At 49.7% G+C, this 21,639-nt stretch overlaps 1 protein-coding gene across 1 annotated transcript in view; it reads right to left on the reverse strand.

Moving 5' to 3' along the window:
- APBB3 (amyloid beta precursor protein binding family B member 3) overlaps window positions 1-21,639 on the reverse strand; it is an 84,726-nt gene that overhangs the window by 19,831 nt on the left and 43,256 nt on the right. The window contains exons 2-7 of the mRNA XM_063928769.1: window positions 20,110-20,285; window positions 18,184-18,260; window positions 17,210-17,270; window positions 11,546-11,686; window positions 4,892-5,025; window positions 2,283-2,397 (exon numbers count right to left, since the gene is read on the reverse strand). Coding sequence (XP_063784839.1) covers window positions 2,283-2,397; window positions 4,892-5,025; window positions 11,546-11,686; window positions 17,210-17,270; window positions 18,184-18,260; window positions 20,110-20,285 — 704 coding nt within the window. The remainder of the gene's footprint in view (window positions 1-2,282; window positions 2,398-4,891; window positions 5,026-11,545; window positions 11,687-17,209; window positions 17,271-18,183; window positions 18,261-20,109; window positions 20,286-21,639) is intronic.

Consider the following 21,639-nt stretch of genomic DNA (forward strand, 5'->3'; position numbering starts at 1 on the left):
ATGTAAGTGATGAAACAACCAGTTATACTGCATGCTTGCAACACTCGCCTAATATGACCATAAGATGGTGCGCGTATGAATAGCCACCCTCCCAGTCACCACCAAGGAACACCCAATATATTTCTGGGGCTCAATTGGTCCTATGACCAACATACCGAGGGACACAAGTGACCTATTAGTGCTACCACGGAAAGAGACCCAGACTACAGATACAGACTGACTGGAGGGCCTACCAGTAACCTGACATGTCATACGTTCCAGCACATTATGATCGCACCCCATCTATTGCAAATGTGTCTCCAGTGCTGGGGGAGCGGCATGCAGTATTATATAAGGGCCATTCAGGTTGTATTGTGTGCTGGTTACTTAGAGCTGTATGGTGCAGTGCAGGGGTGTCTAATATGCAGTCCATCAGATGCTGTGGAACTACACATGCCAGCATTGCACAGACACAGGTTTTGCTATTTGGGCATGCTGGGATGTGTAGTTCCACAGCAGCTGGAGGACTGCATGTTGAACACCCCTGGTGCAGTGGCGGAACTACCGCCAGTGCAAGCTGTGCCTTGCACTGGGGCCCGGAACTGTCAAGGGGCCCAAAGCCAGCGGCATGTAATGAGTCAAGCTGACTCATTACATGCCGCTGTGTGCTGCGGGCCACCGCCGCCCGCCGAGGAGAGGAGAGGAGCGCAGCGGCCACGGGGGGAAGGAGGAGGAGGGAGGTGGAGGAGGGAGCCGCAGCAGCACTGTGTGATTGGTGGAGGCGCTGCTGCAGCTGTCCCTCTCTTTCACCATAGGCTGTCCTTCGCCGCTGTGAATGCTGGGAAGCGCATCCTAGCATTCACAGCGGCGGAGGACAGCCTATGGTGATGGAGAGGGACAGCTGCAGCAGCGCCTCCACCAGTTACACTGCGCTGCTGCGGCTCTCTCCTCCACCTCCCTCCTCCTCCTTCTCCCCTGCCCGGGATCTGCCAGAAGCTGCTGCACCGAGGAGCCTGACTGCCAGCGAAGACAGTAAGTATAATCTATTCTTTCTTTCTTTCCTTCTTTCTTTCTTTCTTTCTTTCTTTCTTCCTTAATGTGTAAAAAGGGGGACGCTGTCTGCCGTTATGTGTAAAAAGGGGGACGCTGTCTGACGTAATGTGTAAAAAGGGGACGTTGTCTGCCGTAATGTGTAAAAAGGGGGACGCTGTCTGCCGTTATGTGTAAAAAGGGGACGCTGTCGGCCGTAATGTGTAAAAAGGGGACGCTGTCTGCCGTAATGTGTAAAAAGGGGGACGCTGTCTGCCGTTATGTGTAAAAAGGTGGACGCTGTCTGCCGTAATGAGTAAAAAGGGGATGCTGTCTGCCGTTATGTGTAAAAAGGTGGACGCTGTCTGCCGTAATGTGTAAAAAGGGGACGCTGTCTGCCATAATGTGTAAAAAGGGGACGCTGCCTGCCGTAATGTGTAAAAGGTGGACGCTGTCTGCCGTAATGTGTAAAAAGGGGAATCTGTCCGCCGTAATGTGTAAAAGGGGCTCTACCTGGTGTAGTGGTGCTACTGTACGGCGTAATTTGAAAAATGGAGACTACTGTGCACCGTTATATGAATTGGTATTATTTTGTGGCCACACCCCTTCCCCACAAATCCACGCCCCTATATTTTTTACGTGTGCCTACGGCGCGCACTGCCCCTATTTTACACAGGGGGGGCTCCTATACCGTTTCTTGCACACAGCGCTAAAATGTCTAGTTAAGGCACTGTTGCTAGGTATCCATTTCTCTGGCCCTGAGCAGGTCCCCCTCACCAGATCCTCTCCAGGGGTGAGGGGGTTGACTTGGATGGGATGAGGGGGGGGGGGGGGGGAGCATTTTGTCGCACCTGGGCCCACCGCTCGCTAGTTCCGCCACAGGTAGTGGGTGGTTGGGGAAGTGGTGTGTACTGAGCACCTGGGGTTGTATACTGGGCTTTAGGGCTACATAGTATACCGGGTATTGAGGGATTCCATGACTCAGCTCATTTTCTATATGTATGTAATTGTTATGTGTCTGTAGCTTGACAAACACACTTTGCAGAACGATCTCAGCCTCCCGTATTCCTCCACCACTAGGCGCACGTCTAGCGCTAAATCTGCCATTGCTGATGGGGATTTTCCAGGGAGGGAGGGGGGGGTTGTTTGATGTTTGTTTTTCGTTTTTGATTTTTCAGGAACAATGTAGAATAAGATGTGTTGCCACGTGTGTTTGTGGCATGTGCACTGTATTAAAGGATCTGTTAGCGTGTAAGAAGTAGTGCAGACTGTACCTTGGAGCACATGTCATGTAGGGCGCTGGCGATGGCTTTGGCGGGGACGTCACAGCGGAACACGTGGCACTTCAGCATGCATGTGTCTTTGTCATTAGCCACAAAGGCAAAGTCCCTAAGACAATAATAAAATACATAATTACAGGTCTATTGAGTAAAACATGGCATACCGATGTTTAACATACAGTAAGGTTTTGAAAAGATAGATACAGATGGGTCCATGTTTATCTTGACCTTTAATAGGATTAACTGAGACTGGCCAATCGGACTTAATCCCCTGCTTTAATGACTTAATCCCTTGCTGTATTGTTCTCTGTATTGTATTGCAGCTGAGAACAATAGATGAAGGGTTTATGTTAATAAACCATGTTGTGCCTAGGTGCAGCAAACTAGTCAAGATAACCGTGGACCCATCTGGTATGTGATAGATACAGATACGTTTGGATTTATTAAATGCAATCTGTGCAAACAGAGACCCAACTGCAGCCTGGATAGCTAAGATCCAGAGCCCTGAGCATCTACCCATAACTTACAGAGTTAGTTCCAATGGGCGCTCGCTTACCCCAAAAAGGAACGTCTCAACTGGTGAATGTAACTGCCCCCAAGTGCAGCAGATAAGGATGTCTCAAGATATTCATCCATCAATGTTCATATGAAAAGCAACAATCAGTAACTATGGGGGTAATTCAGACCTGAGTGCTGTTGTGCGAATTTGCAAGGCGGACGGTTATTGATCAACTGCGCATACGTATGGATCGTAGTGCGCACACGCGACGCCATACTGCGAAAAAATCCAGAGACTTTTTTGATCGCTAGATGTACATAGGATGATTGACAGGAAGCGGACATTTGGGGGGTGGTAACTGACCGATTTGTGGGAGTGTCAGGAGAAACGCAGGTGTTCCCAAGCGTTTTCAGGGAGGGTGTGTGACGTCAGCTCCGGCCCTACAGACTGCACAGTCTGGAAAAATCATTCGATGGTGAGTGAGTTGCGAACGGATTTGCAGCTGACCGGCGTTCACAAGAGATTTTAACAAGGCATATGCAGACTTGCACGGGGCGAGTATTCACTCTGGCTGGGTGGCGACTTTCTGATCGCAAACCTCTGCAAATTCACAGAGGAACGGTCAGGTCTGAATTAGGTCCAATATAATGGATGCATGAATTCAGCTTGTGGGTTCTAAATGCCGGAAGACACTGATCTCTATTCCCCCAGACCCAGCTATTGGCCCTGCCTATCTTTTAGATGCCCATGTGACTAAGGGGGGAGATTTATCAAAGCTTGATGAGAGATAATGTGGCGAAAGATAAACCAACCAATCAGCTCCTGACATTTTTCAAACACAGCCTGTAACATGGCAGTTAGGAGCTGACTGGTTGTTACTTTATCTCTCTCCATTTTATCTCGACAAGCTTTGATAAATATCCCCCCATATTACTACAGAGCACCTGAACCAGTTCATCTGTTCTCAACTCCAACTCTGGGGGAGATCACGGCTAGTATAAGGCTTCCAGGTGTCCCAATTTACCTAGAATAGTCCCCTTTTTTTTCTCCAGGACAATCCCGTTTTTCCTTATAAAATCCTCAATTAGTAATTTATTGCTATAATTTTGTTCACATTTTAATAAAGGTGATACTATCAGCAGGTAGATATGGGTGGTAAATGGTGGCTTACCTGTCCCTGCAGGGTCCAAAGGACGAAAAGAGGACAAGATGAAGAGAGAGAGAGAGAGAAAGAAAAAAACTGGTTTTCAAACAGCTTGTCACAAACATGCTATATACATACAGTATACAGCTTCATTCATGTATCATAACTCCTGGAGTATCACAGAACTATGACAGTGTTTCCCAACCGCGGTCCTCGAGGCACACTAACAGTCCTGGTTTTAGTGATATCCAGGCTTGAACACAGGGGACTTAATTAGTAGCTCAGTTATTTTGATTTAACCATCTGTGCTGAAGCCTGGATTTCACTAAAACCTGCACTGTTGGTGTGCCTTGAGGACCGCGGTTGGGAATGCCTGCATTATGAGCTGGCAACAGGACAAGTGGAGGTGTTGCTCACAGCAGCCAATGAGATTCTAGTTATCATTATGTAGTTCATTCTATAAAATAATATCGAGGCTTTGATTGGTTGCTTCGGGGGAACATATCCACTTGTCCAGTTTCCAAAGTTTGATGCATCCCCCCTCTACATCTACTATGAATGCAGCAGCAACTACTATTATTATTTGTATAAAAAATAATACAATTTACATATAATAATAATAATAATAATAAAGGTCTCTGTGACTTCTCCCCATGATCTAGCAGAAGTTACAAGGTGGCACCAGGCTACACGTATATTTCCTAAATACGCTATCTACTGACCCCCTACCAATCAATTCTGGATAGAGAAATAAATCTACATTAATAGCGGCCAAACCTTAAAAGATGTCTGTATGTGACCAGGAGCGCCGTTCCCAAACGCCCAGTCACTTAAGGATTTTAGAATTTATGTATATCACAAAGCCCAGGTCTGCAGTTCTGTGACTTGGGTGTAAAGGTTCATTTGTAACAGGAAATGACATCACCATCCAAGTGCAGTCACTGCTACCAATACAGACACGCATACCTTCCGTTATTGCAACCGACGCCCCACACGCGGATGTTGATGATGGGTTGCGAATGAATCAGACTGTGATCTAGTGGATCCACCAGTGTCATTGTATCTTTCTTCAGAATCATGACCATATTTTGTCCCTGGAAGATAAACACAAGAACTAAAAAGATAGAACGAACTGAGATCTAGGCTCAGTTGTAAGAACCCGCGAGATGCGGCAAGTTACCGTGTCCGCTTTTTGTTCCTATCCTGTGTTAAATTATTCACACAAATTAAGGGACTCTGCAGGGATGTAACTAGAACTTTGGGCCTAATTCAGACCTGATCGTAGATGTGCAAAAAAACCCGCACATCTACGATCAAAATCTTTGACATGCGGGGGGACGCCCAGCACAGGGCAAGCCCGCTCTGTCGGGTCCTGTGCCCCTCTGCAGATGTGCGAAAGCATCTCCACAGCGGCGATGCTTTCACACCTGCCAAGTAGCTCTCTGCCAATACAGCCTAGCTGCGGAGGCAGATGGCTATCCGCCATGTTTTAGGCAGCAGCGGCTGTGTGTGACGTCACGCCCCGCAAATGGTCCAGACACGCTTGTGTTGTCCGGACTGCGTCACAAAAAAAGCAGCCCCAACGCCGACACGCCATGCGACCGCCTCTGCCTGTCAACCAGGCAGAGGCCATCAGAGGCGTAATAAGGGTAGGGCGAGTGGGGCACGTGCCCTGGGCGCCTTGGCAGGCCCAGGAGAGGGGGGCGCCACCAGCGGCCAGGGCATCATGCCCCACTCGCCCCCATCACGCCGAAATGTGAGAGGAGAGGAGCGCAGCGTCTCTCCCTCCCCTCACCGCCGCCAGAGCACTAACAGCGCTGCCAGCAGCGCTGCGTGTGTCCGGTCTCCGGCGTTAGCCAATCAGAGCTTGCGGACCGGTCCGCAAGCTCTGATTGGCTGGCAAACCGGCGCCACACAGCCGCCGGGGACCGGGAGCGGTGAGGGGAAGGAGAGGCGCTGCGCTCTCCTCCCCTCACAGACACAACAGCAGGTGAGTGACCGGGGGGGGGGCGCACAGTGGGGCATGTATCTGGCACAATGGGGCACAGTGGGGCATATATCTGGCACAGTGGGGCACAGTGGGGCATGTATCTGGCACAGTGGGGCATGTATCTGGCACAGTGGGGCACAGTGGGGCATGTATCTGGCACAGTGGGGCATGTATCTGGCACAGTGGGGCAATGTATCTGGCACAGTGGGGCAATGTATCTGGCATAGTGGGGCACAGTGGGGCATGTATCTGGCACAGTGGGGCATGTATCTGGCACAGTGGGGCATGTATCTGGCACAGTGGGGCATGTATCTGGCACAGTGGGGCAATGTATCTGGCACAGTGGGGCAATGTATCTGGCACAGTGGGGCAATGTACCTGGCACAGTGGGGCAATGTAACTGGCACTGAGGGGCATGTATCTGGCACTGTGGGGCATATATCTGGCACTGTGGGGCAATGTATCTGGCACAGTGGGGCATGTATCTGGCACTGTGGGGCAATGTATCTGGCACAGTGGGGCACAGTAGGGCATGTATCTGGCACAGTGGGGCATGTATCTGGCACAGTGGGGCACAGTGGGGCATGTATCTGGCACAGTGGGGCACTGTGGGGCATGTATCTGGCACAGAGGGGCACAGTGGGGCATGTATCTGGCACAGTGGGGCACAGTGGGGCATGTATCTGGCACAGTGGGGCATGTATCTGGCACAGTGGGGCACAGTGGGGCATGTATCTGGCACAGAGGGGCACAGTGGGGTATGTATCTGGCACAGTGGGGCACAGTGGGGCATGTATCTGGCACAGTGGGGCACAGTGAGGCATGTATCTGGCACAGTGGGGCATGTATCTGGCACAGTGGGGGACAGTGGGGCATGTATCTGGCACAGTGGGGCATGTATCTGGCACAGTGGGGCATGTATCTGGCACAGTGGGGCATGTATCTGGCACAGTGGGGCAATGTATCTGGCACAGTGGGGCAATGTATCTGGCACAGTGGGGCAATGTAACTGGCACTGAGGGGCATGTATCTGGCACTGTGGGGCAATGTATCTGGCACAGTGGGGCATGTATCTGGCACTGTGGGGCAATGTATCTGGCACAGTGGGGCACAGTGGGGCATGTATCTGGCACAGTGGGGCATGTATCTGGCACAGTGGGGCAATGTATCTGGCACAGTGGGGCAATGTAACTGGCATTGTGGGGCAATGTAACTGGCACTGTGGGGCATGTATCTGGCACTGTGGGGCAATGTATCTGGCACATCGGGGCATGTATCTGGCACAGTGGGGCATGTATCTTGCACTGTGGGGCAATGTAACTGGCACTGTGGGGCAATGTATCTGGCACTGTGGAGCATGTATCTGGCACTGTGGGGCAATGTATCTGGCACTGTGGAGCATGTATCTGGCACTGTGGGGCAATGTATCTGGCACTGTGGGGCAATGTATCTGGCACTGTGGGGCAATGTATCTGGCAATGTAACTGGCACTGTGGGGCAATGTATCTGGCACTTTGGGGCAATGTATCTGGCACTGTGGGGCATGTATCTGGCACTGTGGGGCATGTATCTGGCACTGTGGGGCATGTATCTGGCACTGTGGGGCAATGTATCTGGCACTGTGGGGCAATGTATCTGGCAATGTAACTGGCACTGTGGGGCAATGTAACTGGCACTGTGGGGCAATGTATCTGGCACTGTGGGGCATGTATCTGGCACTGTGGGGCATGTATCTGGCACTGTGGGGCATTGTATCTGGCACTGTGTGGCAATGTAACTGGCACTGTGGGCCATTTTCAGTGACCACACCCCTTCTGGTGCGTGGCCACACCCCTTCCGGTGTGTGACCACGCCCATTTTTCAACGCGCGCGCACATGCTTCTTTTGCTGTTTTTTTTTTTTTGTGGGGGTGGGGTGGGGGTGCGCCATTTTCCATCTTGCCCTGGGCTTCAAAAACCCTAGTTACGCCTCTGGAGGCCATCATACAAGGGAGATGCCATCCGCTGCAGCGACCAGGTCTGAATTAGGCCCTTTGTTGGACCCATTTCAACATTTTGAAGGAACCCCCAAGGTTTTGAGAGACATCGCTCCCCGGGTATTATTAGTTTGGACCAGGCTGGCGTACTTACTGCTGCCCATCATTTTGATGCATCATCATCCTTAAGTCTTTTCAATGACCAGGCAACACCAACCCGGATTTGCTTTTTAAGTTCTAGGCATTTAAAAAATATGGGTAGACTCGTCGGAATTGCGGCCATGCCTGGATCTCGCTGGCTATTACATAACCTTTGAGCTTTGAAATATCTCATGATCTATGGATCTGGGGAGAGTAACATACTATCTTGTGCGTAACCCGCATCCTGTAAGGATCTTCGCAATCTGCCAAACTCCATCCATAGCGGGGAGCAAACATTTACGCAATCAGCAGCATTTTCACTAAGCCACGGCGTGAACCTATACAAACGTGTGCAATTGTGTAAAAATAGGTGAATGACATTTGCACTGCTGGGCTATATGTTTGCAGCCTCATAAATGACCCTTTATATGTTTTATGCATGACCATGGAAGAGAGACACCAACAAAACACAATGTAAAGACTGCGTAGGTCATGAATGTGGCCGAGACAGCATAAACTCGCCGGCTGGGCATGCGGCACGCCTCTTAATGCATCACTCTGGCACGGAAGGGGTTACATTTTTTATGGGAGGAACTGAACAAAAGCTGCCTGGATTGTTATTGGCTGGATTCTGTATAGGGGCTGGTCTGACATACATATAGTCTTCAGACCTAGGACACCCTGTCTCTTCCTGGTTTTCCGTGAGACTGATAAGTACTACTGCTTTATTATTCCTTCATTATTTTATTATCATTTTATTTCCTAACTATCTCTCTCTGGTCTTTCCCTATTCTTCCTTCTATCCTCTCCCTGCTTTCTCCTATATCTTCTACCTTTCCTTTCTTGTGCCCCCTCCCCACTCTCCTTTTTACACGGGCTGCCGGACCTTTGAGCAGCACGGCCTTCCTCCGCCCGGCTCACGGACTCTGCTGTGGTCCGCGAGGCCCGGGGTAGACCCGCTGCAGCTACTGTAGGGGACTCAGGGCGCACGCGGCCGGGCTCGGCCGCCCGCCCGTGCTCCCCTGCGTCCGCGCTCTCCGTGTCTGTCCCCGCCGCTGGCCGCGGCGGTGGACGGAGCGGCGGGGTCCGGGAGCATCTGAGGCGGCCTGACAGGGACGGTGTTCTCCCGTCCCTGAACCCGCCGCACGTGGAGCTGGCGGCCGTGCGAGTCGCGGAGGGGGACGGGACAGCGTTCCCTCCATGCGGCTCGGCGACCCCCCCCCGCCAGGGGGGGCAGCCCCCATTTTCTTACATGGCTCAACACTCCCGTCCCTGAACCCGCAGCACGTGGAGCTGGCGGCCGCGCGAGCCGCGGGGGGGACGGGACAGCGCTCCCTCCATGCGGCTCGGCGGCTCCCATTTTCTTGCATGGCTCAGCACACTAATCCCCTGAGCCTCAGGTACTAAAAAGTGCACTGCTTCAAATTAAAGGGGGCTTTTGTCACGCACTCTCCAGCGGGCGGGGGGTCGCGCGGCCGCCGGACGTGAAGGGTCTGGGCGGCACGCGCGTGCCGGCACTCATGCAATCGCCAGGGGGGCCCAGATGAGGCCTACTCCCTCTGGTGCTGCTAACTACGTTCCCTTCCCGGTCAGTGCCCTCCCGCGACAGGGCGAGGCGACACGCACGCTCTGCGGCTGCGGATGGGCTGTTGCCGACGGTCAACATTGCAGGGCCCGTCAGGCGGGGGCGTGCCGCGTCCGCCCGCGGTGGGACGGGCCACCTGGCCTCTCCTGCCGTGGTTTGGGACCCGCGGCGCCAACCCCCTTTCCGGTTTGGCTCGTGTGTCGCTTCTGCCAGTCTCAGGCTGGGGTCTCAGCTGCCGGTCACTCGCCCCTTCTGGGGGCGGCGTGCGCAGGCAGGTGGTGAGCGATCTGGCCCCTCCCTGCGTTCAGACGTCTCCTTCCGACACTGCAGTGGATGGCACTCAGTCCGACATTCCTGCACAACGGATGGTGTAATGGTTAGCATTACTGCCTTACAGCTGTGAGGTCATGGGTTCGTTACCACCATGGCTCTAAATGTGTGGAGTTTGTATATTCTCCCTGTACTTGCGTGGGTTTCCTCTGGGTACTCCGGTTTCCTCCCACAATCCGAAAATATAATGGTAGATTAATTGGCTCCCTACAAAATTAACCCTAAAAAGAAGCTTCCTCTCTCTAGCAATTACGACTCTCCGGTTTCCCATCCTGAGGCCAATGCTTGGGATAGGAGGAGGTCGGCCGGGGTTTTATCGCAGCAGGACGGAGGTGCCGTGATACCTGCAAGGGTGGGCTCATACGGGTCCTTGCTCCCGACGGGAGGTTTGCGAACCTCTCGTGGGGCGCTCGACTCGCGTGTCGGGTCTGATCTTAGAGCACCTGCCGCGGCGCCCGCACCCTTGGTGGACGCCACCGTCTTGTCCGCCATTTGTGCCGCTATCGTGTCGGCGGTGGCTCCATTGTTATCCCCCGTACCCGGGGGACGGGGGCGGCCCACTGCTTCTTTGGTGGATGGCATTGCGCAAACTCTTACCCCGCTCCTGTCCTCTGGTGCGATGGTCGCCCCGCCAGCACCGCTCCCGGCGGCTGTGGGACCAGTGGGGGAGCAGGGGCACGATGTCTTTTTTGTCTCTCCAGCAGTCGTCGTCGGATCGGGAATGGCGTCGGTCGGTGCATCTACAAGTCGTCTGGAGGCTGTTGGATCGGATGGAGTTCCCTCTCGTGCAGGCGAGTCTCCATCGGACCCTGCCGGGTCCGAGGGGAGCGCCGTTACCCCCGTAGCGGCTTGGGATCAAGTACTCAATCCTGCTCCTCTAGCAAAGGTAACAGTGCGCGTAGGTTTTGCCAGCATGCACATTAGACACAGGCGCAGGCGTCGGGTCACAGACTCCTTCCTTGCCTACACGTCCTCGGTGGTTGTGTCCTCCGACCACGGCGGTTTGCGCGGTCAGGTGTCGCAAACGGCGCGAGCGCCGGTGTTCAACCTCTTCAGCCTCGCAAGGTGGAGTCGGACACCTTTCACAGCGCCAACACGGCAGTGCAACGTGGGCTCAGGCCCCGGGTCCGGGACCGGATCCGTAAGGGCCAATACGTCAATATTTTGCTCTTACTAGCGATGCTCATAAAGCCTTGCTTTCAGCTACATAAACGGCCAGGGTAGCGAGGACGCTTCGCTTTGAAATATCTCATGATCCATGGATCTGGGGAGAGTAACATACTATCTTGTGCGTAACCCGCATCCTGTAAGGATCTTCGCAATCTGCCAAACTCCATCCATAGCGGGGAGCAAACATTTACGCAATCAGCAGCATTTTCACTAAGCCACGGCGTGAACCTATACAAACGTGTGCAATTGTGTAAAAATAGGTGAATGACATTTGCACTGCTGGGCTATATGTTTGCAGCCTCATAAATGACCCTTTATATGTTTTATGCATGACCATGAAAGAGAGACACCACGTACAGTATGACCAATAAAACACAATGTAATGGTCTGACCCTAGGAAGCATGGATATAAAAGTTACTTACATCATTAGCTGATATGTCAGCACTGTCACATTTAGTATGAGCCAGCTGCTGAATGCAGTTGTTAACCGTGATACTGCTTTTACCAGGGGCCAGATCTTCTTCTGGGATTTCCACCCAGCCGAGACAATGAACAGCAAAACTCTAAAAGAACAGAAATCATGTAATACAAATTCTTTTAAAATTAATTATCTTCATCACTATATAGTGTTAACTTTAATCATAGTATTACTATCAGCTACTGTCTATGGACCTTAATTGTTTTAAATAAAAAAAAAGGGTAAATTAAAAATTTCAAAAAGTCTGCCAAAAAGTCGTCCATATTTTCTTTAATGAGGACCGACATACGACAAGACACATGTACAGTATGGAGCAGCAGAATCTAGTAGGATGAATTCCTATGATCTGCCTGCGTTCCCGTTACTTTGTTGCCTAAGTGTAAAGCTCGCAGGCGCAGAACACTCGGCAGCCAACTTCAGACGCTGGATGGAACTGTAAGTACACAAAACACCGCTTTTCAAACTTTGTTAAGTTGAACACACTTTGCAGTCCCCATAGCTATCATGGTGCAAATGGAGGGACTGTAGAAGAAACCTGTGATTTCTTAGTAATTTCCCTCTTTTTAAATATGGATACTGTAAGCAGCAGAGGCGTAACTGTAGGAGGCAAAGGAGTCGGCTGCCGCCGGGCTCCTGCTCTGTAGGGGGGCACCTCTCCTCTGTTCCGTGTTCAGCTACACCATTCAATTAAGTTAATTGACAGCCGCCGCTATCTCTTCCGTGGCCGACTCCCCTCCCTCACTGGTCCCTGCACCGTACAAGTCACACCCTCTTTATTATAGATGCACATTTTAAAAGTGTGACAGGATTAGAACCCATTACCTATTACACTGGAAGCAGACACCTTACTGATGGATCTATTTGCTCCGGTATAGGAAGCATGACAATTCAAACTATATGAAGTTACTTCTCTGACAATCACACTCAGCTTCATATAGTTAGAATTCTCATACTTTCTGTACAGGAGCAAGTAGCATATATATATACTGTATAATATATATATATATATATATATATATATATATATATATATATACACTGCTCAAAGAAATAAAGGGAAAACTAAAGTAACACATCCTAGATCTGAATGAATGAAATATTCTTATTAAATACTTTGTTCTTTACATAGTTGAATGTGCTGACAACAAAATCACACAAAAATTATCAATGGAAATCAAATTTATTAACCCGTGGAGGTCTGGATTTGGAGTCACCCTCAAAATTAAAGTGGAAAAGCACACTACAGGCTGATCCAACTTTGATGTAATGTCCTTAAAACAAGTCAAAATGAGGCTCAGTAGTGTGTGTGGCCTCCACGTGCCTGTATGACCTCCCTACAACGCCTGGGCATGCTCCTGATGAGGTGGCAGATGGTCTCCTGAGGGATCTCCTCCCAGACCTGGACTAAAGGGGTCTGGGACTCCAGGTCAACAACAAAAAGGTCGACACACCTTAGGTCGACATGGACAAAAGGTCGTCAGGAACAAGGTCGACATGAGTTTTTTATGGGTTTTTTGGTGTCGTTTTCTTCGTAGAGTGACGAGGAACCCCAATTAGTGCACCGCGTCCCCTCGCATGGCTCGCTTCGCTCGCCATGCTTCGGGCATGGTGTCTTCGCTACGCTTCGCTCGGCACAGATTACCGTTCCAATCGTAGTCCACGTGGATCGTTAAGTATGAAAAGGTTCCAAAAAAGAAAAAAATTGTGAAAAACTCATGTCGACCTTTTGTCCATGTCGACCTTTTGTCCATGTCGACCTAAGGTGTGTCGACCAATTGGCGTCGACCTAAGGTGTGTCGACCTTTTAGTTGTCGACCTGGAGTCCGGATACCGACTAAAGCATCCGCCAACTCCTGGACAGTCTGTGGTGCTACGTGGCGTTGGTGGATGGAGCGAGACATGATGTCCCAGATGTGCTCAATTGGATTCAGGTCTGGGGAATGGGCGGGCCAGTCAATAGCATCAATGCCTTCATCTTGAAGGAACTGCTGACACACTCCAGCCACATGAGGTCTAGCATTGTCTTGCATTAGGAGGAACCCTGGTCCAACCACACCAGCATATGGTCTCACAAGGGGTCTGAGGATGTCATCTCGGTACCTAATGGCAGTCAGGCTACCTCTGGCGAGCACATGGAGGGCTGTGCGGCCCCCCAAAGAAATGCCACTCCACACCATTACTGACCCACTGCCAAATCGGTCATGCTGGAGGATGTTGCAGGCAGCAGAACGTTCTCCTTGGCGTCTCCAGACTCTGTCACGTCTGTCACATGTGCTCAGTGAGAACCTGCTTTCATCTGTGAAGAGCACAGGGCGCCAGTGGCAAATTTGCCAATCTTGGTGTTCTCTGGCAAATGCCAAACGTCCTGCACGGTGTTGGGCTGTAAGCACAACCCCCACCTGTGGACGTCAGCCCCTCATACCACCCTCATGGAGTCTGTTTCTGATTGTTTGAGTAGACACGTGCACATTTGTGGCTTGCTGGAGGTCATTTTGCAGGGCTCTGGCAGTGCTCCTCCTGTTCCTCCTTGCACAAAGGCGGAGGTAGCGGTCCTGCTGCTGGGTTGTTGCCCTCCTACGGCCTCCTCCACGTCTCCTGATGTACTGGCCTGTCTCCTGGTAGCGCCTCCATGCTCTGGACACTGCGCTGACAGACACAGCAAACCTTCTTGCCACAGCTCGCATTGATGTGCCATCCTGGATGAGCTGCACTACCTGAGCCACTTGTGTGGGTTGTAGACTCCGTCTCATGCTACCACTAGAGTAAAAGCACCGCCAGCTTTCAAAAGTGACCAAAACATCAGTCAGAAAGCATAGGAGCTAAGAAGTGGTCTGTAGTCACCACCTGCAGAACAACTCCTTTATTGGGGGTGTCTTGCTAATTGCCTATAATTTCCACCTGTTGTCTATTCCATTTGCACAACAGCATGTGAAATTGATTGTCAATCAGTGTTGCTTCCTAAGTGGACAGTTTGATTTCACAGAAGTGTGATTGACTTGGACTTACATTGTGTAGTTATTGTGTTCCCTTTATTTTTTTGAGCAGTGTGTGTATATATATATATATATACATATATATATACATACATACATACATACATACATACATACATACATACATACATACAATAAGTTACATAAGTGATAACCCCTTTTTCTGTAGAAAATAAAAATACTTCAGAAAGAAAGTGTTATTTCTGCCTGGTAGATAAATAAATCCCTTTAGACTTGGAAGTATTTGCTCTTTGTAATGTTGCTCTTCAGGTACAATTTGTACATGTGTGCCATTAGAGCTAATCGTCGTAGCTGTATTTAGCGGTTACGCAGTCAGGATGTTGACATTCACTAATGTCGACACCAGAATGTTGAATGTTAAGATGCTGACATGGAGGAAACGTTGGCACTAGCATTAGTGTCTGCGCTAGGTTTATACTGGGTACACACCCAGGCCCAGCGACAGTGGAGGGACTAAGGGCACATCAATACCGGGTCCAGTTGTTTTAAGGGGCCTCGGAAGGGCCCACAGATAATCAAAGGTCTCTCTCACCGCGGCCTGCGCTGCTGTATGTTCAGCAGAGTGCAGGCAGGTACGGGGCCCGTTGTAACATTATTGCACCCGGCCATCACCGGTGCAATAATTTTTTAGGGGTTTATTGCGGAAAGGCGCAGCATGTATGACGCCATAAGGAGCTACACCGCTGACAGACAGCAGAGGAACCACGGCGGGCAGCAGAAAACATAGAAGAAGGTAAGTGCCAGGGCTGGAGGGACGCAACGCGGCTGACTGGAGTTACACTGTGGGGACTATGGTTGGAGGGACACTGCGGCTGGTTGGAGTTACGCTGCTGGGCTCGCTGGGGGGACGTTGTTGGGGCTAGGTCTGAAGAGACAGAAGGCAGCTGGAGAGACATTGTGGGGCTGGCTGGAAGGACATTGTGGAGACCTGGGGATGGGGGCCCCTAGAAAAATGGGTGTACAAAGGCCCCATGATTTCTGAGCTGTCAATCTTGCTGGTTGGACTGACATGTATCTAAAGGTGCATACACATGGTGAGATTTTGGCTATCTTCAATATGGACTATGCGACATGGACTATGCGACATGGACTATGCGACATGGACTATGCGACATGGACTATGCGACATGGACTATGTGACATGGACTATGTGACATGGACTATGTGACATGGACTATGCGACATGGACTATGCGACATGGACTATGTGATATGGACTATGCGATATGGACTATGCGACATGGACTATGTGACATGGACTATGCGATATTGGCTATATGTGATTTTGACTATACTTTAGTACTAGACAGTCAAAATTGAGTTGCCTGCACAGTCTATCTGACCTTGCGATACCAGCTCCGCGGGGCTGCGCATCGGTATTGCATCTGTATCACAAGGTGGCTAACACCTTGCGATTTGCAGTAACTTTCCTTGTGATTTTGACTATATAGTCAAAATCGCAAGGTAATATCGCACCGCGTGTACACACCTTAACACTATTTTGAGCTGTGAGTATCTAACACTATTCTAAAGCTGGCTACACACTATCAGATAGTGAGTCCCCATCCCATAAACACTCTGATCCAACGGAGCGATTATCAGATCGGCGGGCACCGCTATTCACTGAGCAATTTCTCTCTCATTGCGCAAGTTTACGTATTTGACGGTGTATTATTCTAATAATGAAACGGACTAATGTCTGCCCTTTATAGAGTACACAACATTCATCTAATGACTTGAAACTTGTCTATTTCTTTCAGAGAGAGAGGCAGCTGCATCTGAGAGACATGAATTGTACTCAAGACTTGCTGCTGCTAAAGGTGAATAATGAGCGCTATGTGTGTGTAGCCGTAGCAATAACATGTTAGTTTACATCAACAAGCAATAAAACAATAAAAACAGCATTAAGAGAGCGTAAAAGCAATAAAATTAGCGATAATGCTATAGCTCTTTCCCAATATATTTTCTGTGTCTCTAAGAAGCTGGGTGAGTGCGGGAACAGGTCTTTATGGCTCCTTACCCTAATCCTGCCCTGTCCCTTCCCTCCAGATCTTCTGTAGCGCCAGAGATCTCTTCCCCCTGCTGATGTCTCTTCTGTGCTCCACTCTTGGCAGGAACTAGGGGATGCCGGATGGTGTCAGTATTGGGGGTATTCAGTCCACGGTGCTAGTTAAACCCAACGCGTTTCGTACTTGGTGTACTGTATCCGGAGGGAAGCGACCGGGCAAATTTAGGCTAAGGAGGCTTTCCAGCCATAAACGACACCTTACCAGCTTTTAGAGAGGTGCAGAAATGATCGGAAATGAGCTGTAACATTATCACTAATCAGCAACTCATTACATTGCTTTTATTCGCTTTTACTGCTAGTTTTACTGTTTGATTGTTTTACTGCCTGTTGACACAAGCTAACATGTTACTGCGACAGGTATTGCTACTCGTTTTTCATAGCAGCACCTGAGAATTTGGGAGTCTCGGATGCACAGACGGAGGCGGATCCCGGAGTGCGCACCTCTCATGAAATATTGCATGACATTTATTAAGAGTTGTTGATATCAAACACATGGAGAAAAAAATTGCAGCAACTTCTTTTATTACCTTACTTCCTGGTTCATTAATATTGAGAAATAAATCCTCATCGTGCCACGGAAGAGAAGACCTATAAACAAAGGTATGTAACAGTAAGGTACTTGCAATGCAGGATTGCCCAACATGTCGCCTTGAAAAGTTATTAAAAGAAATGTTAAACCCATATCGCCCCTGCAGTCTCCCCAGTACCAGGCAGAGTGCACTACAGCAATACAGGCATTATATGGACATTATGAATATACATGTAGGCCAGTGCTGAAAGTAGGGTGGTACGGGGTGGTACAGAGTACCATTAAGAAATATGGTGGTGGTACTCAGTACCACCAGCCCATAGCTGGGGCATAATTTATAAGGGGCATTTTCGTGTGTGGGTCATAAAATGGTGCCAGTGGCATAACTGTGTGTGGCATAATATATAATAGGCATTACGATGTATGGTACAATTTGTAAGGCATTACAGTGTGTGGCATAATGTTTAACGGGCATTACGGTGTGTGGCATAATGTGTAACGGGTGTTACAGTGTCTGGCATAATGTGTAATGGGCTTTATGGGGTGTGGCATAATGTGTAATAAGCATTATGGTGTGTGGCATAACGTGTAATATGCATTACAGGGTGCGGCATAATGTGTAATAAGCATTACGGTGTGTGGCATAATGTGTAAGAAGCATTACGGGGTGTGGCATGATGTGTAATGGGCATTAAGGTGTGTGGCATAATGTGTAATAAGCATTACGGGGTGTGGCATGATGTGTAATGGGCATTACAGTGTTTGGCTTAATGTGTAAGGGGCACTACGGTGTTTGGCTTAATGTGTCCATGCCCCTATTGTCATGTAGCCACTCCCCTAGTTTTGTGTCACCACGCCCCTTCATGACACGTGGCCACACCCATTTTTAACTATCAGTACCATTAAGAAAAAATTTCTACTTGACCACTGATGTAGGCAGGGTATCTGTGTAAATGAGGATGTGTTTCTCACCTTCTGTCAGAGGCAGACGCTGTTGCAGGAAATGGCTGAGCTGGAAAAACATCATTGACTGAAATCCTATGGACTTTCTGAGCATGAGAAAAGTATTATAAGTGTATTAAAGCAATGTCACAGATATAGGCAGTTATCTACAACGGAACAACAGTATGGTGCGCTGTGCAAGCATGGAAGTGCACCCCGGAAAATAATGATGGCTGCATGCAGTAAAGCACATCACTCAGACTGTAGTTAAAGAGCATGGCCTTCTTAGGTGGTAAAACCCCACCCTCACTCCCCAAGCACAGCCATTCCTAGGGGTCATTCAGATGAGTTCCTGTGCGGCGTAAGTGTGGCTATGCAAGAAATCCACAACTGTGGGTCATGATTGGGCTGTGAGGGAGGCGAGTAAAGGTGCCATTAGCAGGCGTTACCCCTAATGTCATTGTGACACTGTGAGTCTACTGCACGTGCGCAGGTCTCCGGAAACGGGTCTGGGACTCCAGGTCGACAACGAAAAGGTCGACACACCTTAGGTTGATGCCAATTGGTCGACACACCTTAGGTCGACATGGACAAAAGGTCGACAGGAACAAGGTCGACATGGAAAAAGGTCGACATGAGTTTTTTTATGGTTTTTTGGTGTCGTGTTCTTCGTAGAGTGACCGGGAACCCCAATTAGTGCACCGCGTTCGCTTCGGGCATGGTGCCTTCGCTCCGCTTCGCTCGGCACAGATTACCGTTCCAATCGTAGTCCACGTGGATCGTTAAGTATGAAAAGGTTCCAAAAAATAAAAAAATTGTGAAAAACTCATGTCGACCTTTTTCCATGTCGACCTTGTTCATGTCGACCTTTTGTCCATGTCGACCTTTTGTCCATGTCGACCTAAGGTGCGTCGACCAATTGGCGTCGACCTAAGGTGTGTCGACCTTTTTGTTGTCGACCTGGAGTCCGGATACCCCGGAAACATGGAGCCTGAGCTCTTTTCCCACTGGTTTCTGTACTGGACATGAGTGAGCATACTTCCAGGCATATGGTGTCTGCGCCATTTTACTGGTGATTTGTGCAGTGTGGGCGTGGGACTCTGGGGAGTTAAACACACTGTATGGGTGCAGGGAGTGCGGGACTCAGGGGCCCATGTGCACCGCACACCCTGCACTAGGGCCGGATTAAGGGGGTGGGGGGCCCACAGGGTCAGTCACCACACTGGGTTGGTCTGACCCTGCGATTGCCGAGAACAGGTTCCCAGCGGGGGCTGCCGCGGCTCTGTGTTCTCTGTTCTCTATGCACATTGCATACAGCGCATAGCGGCTCCCCAGACTCGTAATCCGCGTCATGTGACACTGATGAGGGAGCCGCTCTGGGCTGTGTGCATTGTGCGTATACAGAACAAACAGCCAGAAGTATTGAAGAAGAGCCACAGAGGTGAGTAGAGTACTCACGGGCACTAGAGGTGGGGGCACTGTGGGGCATATAGGGGATTCACTGTGGGACATATTGGGAGGTACTGTGGGGCATATTGGAGGGAAACTGTGCGGCATACATTGAGGGCACCACAGTTTTGCTAACATGCCCTAATGTGGACCAGTCTGCACCCTTGCTGGCTGGCTACAGAGCATCAATTTTATTGGTGGAGGCCCACACAATTTAGTTGCCCCAGGTCCCTTACAAGATTTAATCCATCCCTGCCCTGCACCCATTATAGATATACCAGTGAATACCAGCCTACACATGCATGTTACTCCAGCACACAAAATGGCTGCCCCCACAGAGGATTGTTAACTTTAAGGAAACAAACCTCTATAGAAAGAGCATGGAGGACGGAAAACCACTGGGGGAAGGAAAACCACTGGAAATCACACTCCTGAAATGTCTATACTACATGGTTTATGGTAAAATACAAGAATTTAATATACCAGTTCTACGTTTTGTTATCCTACCTTTTCCTGACTGGTGCTTAAACTATGAGATTTTTCTGAATTGTACATTGGGTGCTGCCATTGAGTGGTTCCTGTTGGCACATGCCAGTAATAGGTCCCGGAAGAATCGTGGATTGTCCTCCATCCTGGAGGAAGGTCGGGATCAGCCTCAAAGTTCTGGTCACTCCATAGATTATCTGTGCAAAGCAAATATAGGTATGATGGTGCATTAGTGTGGGTAGCATAGGTGGGAGTAGGGTAAGCATTCATTTATAGATGGATTTTCAAAGAGAATTTGAAGGCTGTGGGAGAGTCTGATTGGTTGAGGCAGGGAGACGTCTTGGAGACGTGAGTGAGAGGAGGTTACCAGAGAAGAGGCAGGGAGACATCTTGGAGACGTGAGTGAGAGGGGGTTACCAGAGAAGAGGCAGGGAGATGTCTTGGAGATGTGAGTGAGAGGGGGTTACCAGAGAAGAGGCAAGCACACGTCTTGGAGACGTGAGTGAGAGGGGGTTACCAGAGAAGATGCAGGGAGACGTCTTGGAGATGTGAGTGAGAGGGGGTTACCAGAGAAGATGCAGGGAGACGTCTTGGAGACGTGAGTGAGAGGGGGTTACTAGAGAAGAAGCAGGGAGACGTCTTGGAGACGTGAGTGAGAGGGGGTTACCAGAGAAGATGCAGGGAGACGTCTTGGAGACGTGAGTGAGAGGGGGTTACCAGAGAAGAAGCAGGGAGACGTCTTGGAGACGTGAGTGAGAGGGGGTTACCAGAGAAGAGGCAGGGAGACGTCTTGGAGATGTGAGTGAGAGGGGGTTACCAGAGAAGAGGCAGGGAGACGTCTTGGAGACGTGAGTGAGAGGAGATTACCAGAGAAGAAGCAGAGAGACGTCTTGGAGATGTGAGTGAGAGGGGGTTACCAGAGTAGAAGCAGGGAATAAAACTGATTTAACTCTGTATAATATAACTACTATGTACAGTATTTGCCTTTCCTAAAGAGGTGTAACACAGCACCACCTGTAAAATAACCCCTACAACTTTCACCAGTTAAAGCCAATTTAGCTTGTTTAAAGTGGACCAGTGTCACTAAGTCCTTGACTTTTACTTTTTAAATAATCCTTGTGCCAGGTCCTCTTTAAAGGGGGAGGTGTATCAAGCCTCAGCGAGAGATAAAGTGGAGAAGCTGCCCAAAGCAACCAATGAGCGTCTAACTGTCATTTCATAGACTACGCTAGATAAATGACAGCAGCGGATTGGTTGCTTTCGACAACTTCTCCACTTTATAGCTTTCCAATGGCTTGATGCATCTCCCCCTAAATATGATATATGTCGGTGCACCATTAGAACCACACCGCACCCACTTATGGCCCTCATTCCGAGTTGTTCGCTCGCTAACTGCTTTTAGCAGCACTGCACACGCTAAGCCGCCTACTGGGAGTGAATCTTAGCTTTGCAGAATTGCGAATAGAAATTTCTTTGCAGTTTCTGAGTAGCTCCACACTTACTCAGCCATTGCGATCAATTCAGTCAGTTTCGTTCCTGGTTTGACGTCAC

This window comes from Pseudophryne corroboree, chromosome 6 (assembly GCF_028390025.1).
Source record: "Pseudophryne corroboree isolate aPseCor3 chromosome 6, aPseCor3.hap2, whole genome shotgun sequence".
In the NCBI taxonomy this organism is placed as follows: Eukaryota; Metazoa; Chordata; class Amphibia; order Anura; family Myobatrachidae; genus Pseudophryne; species Pseudophryne corroboree.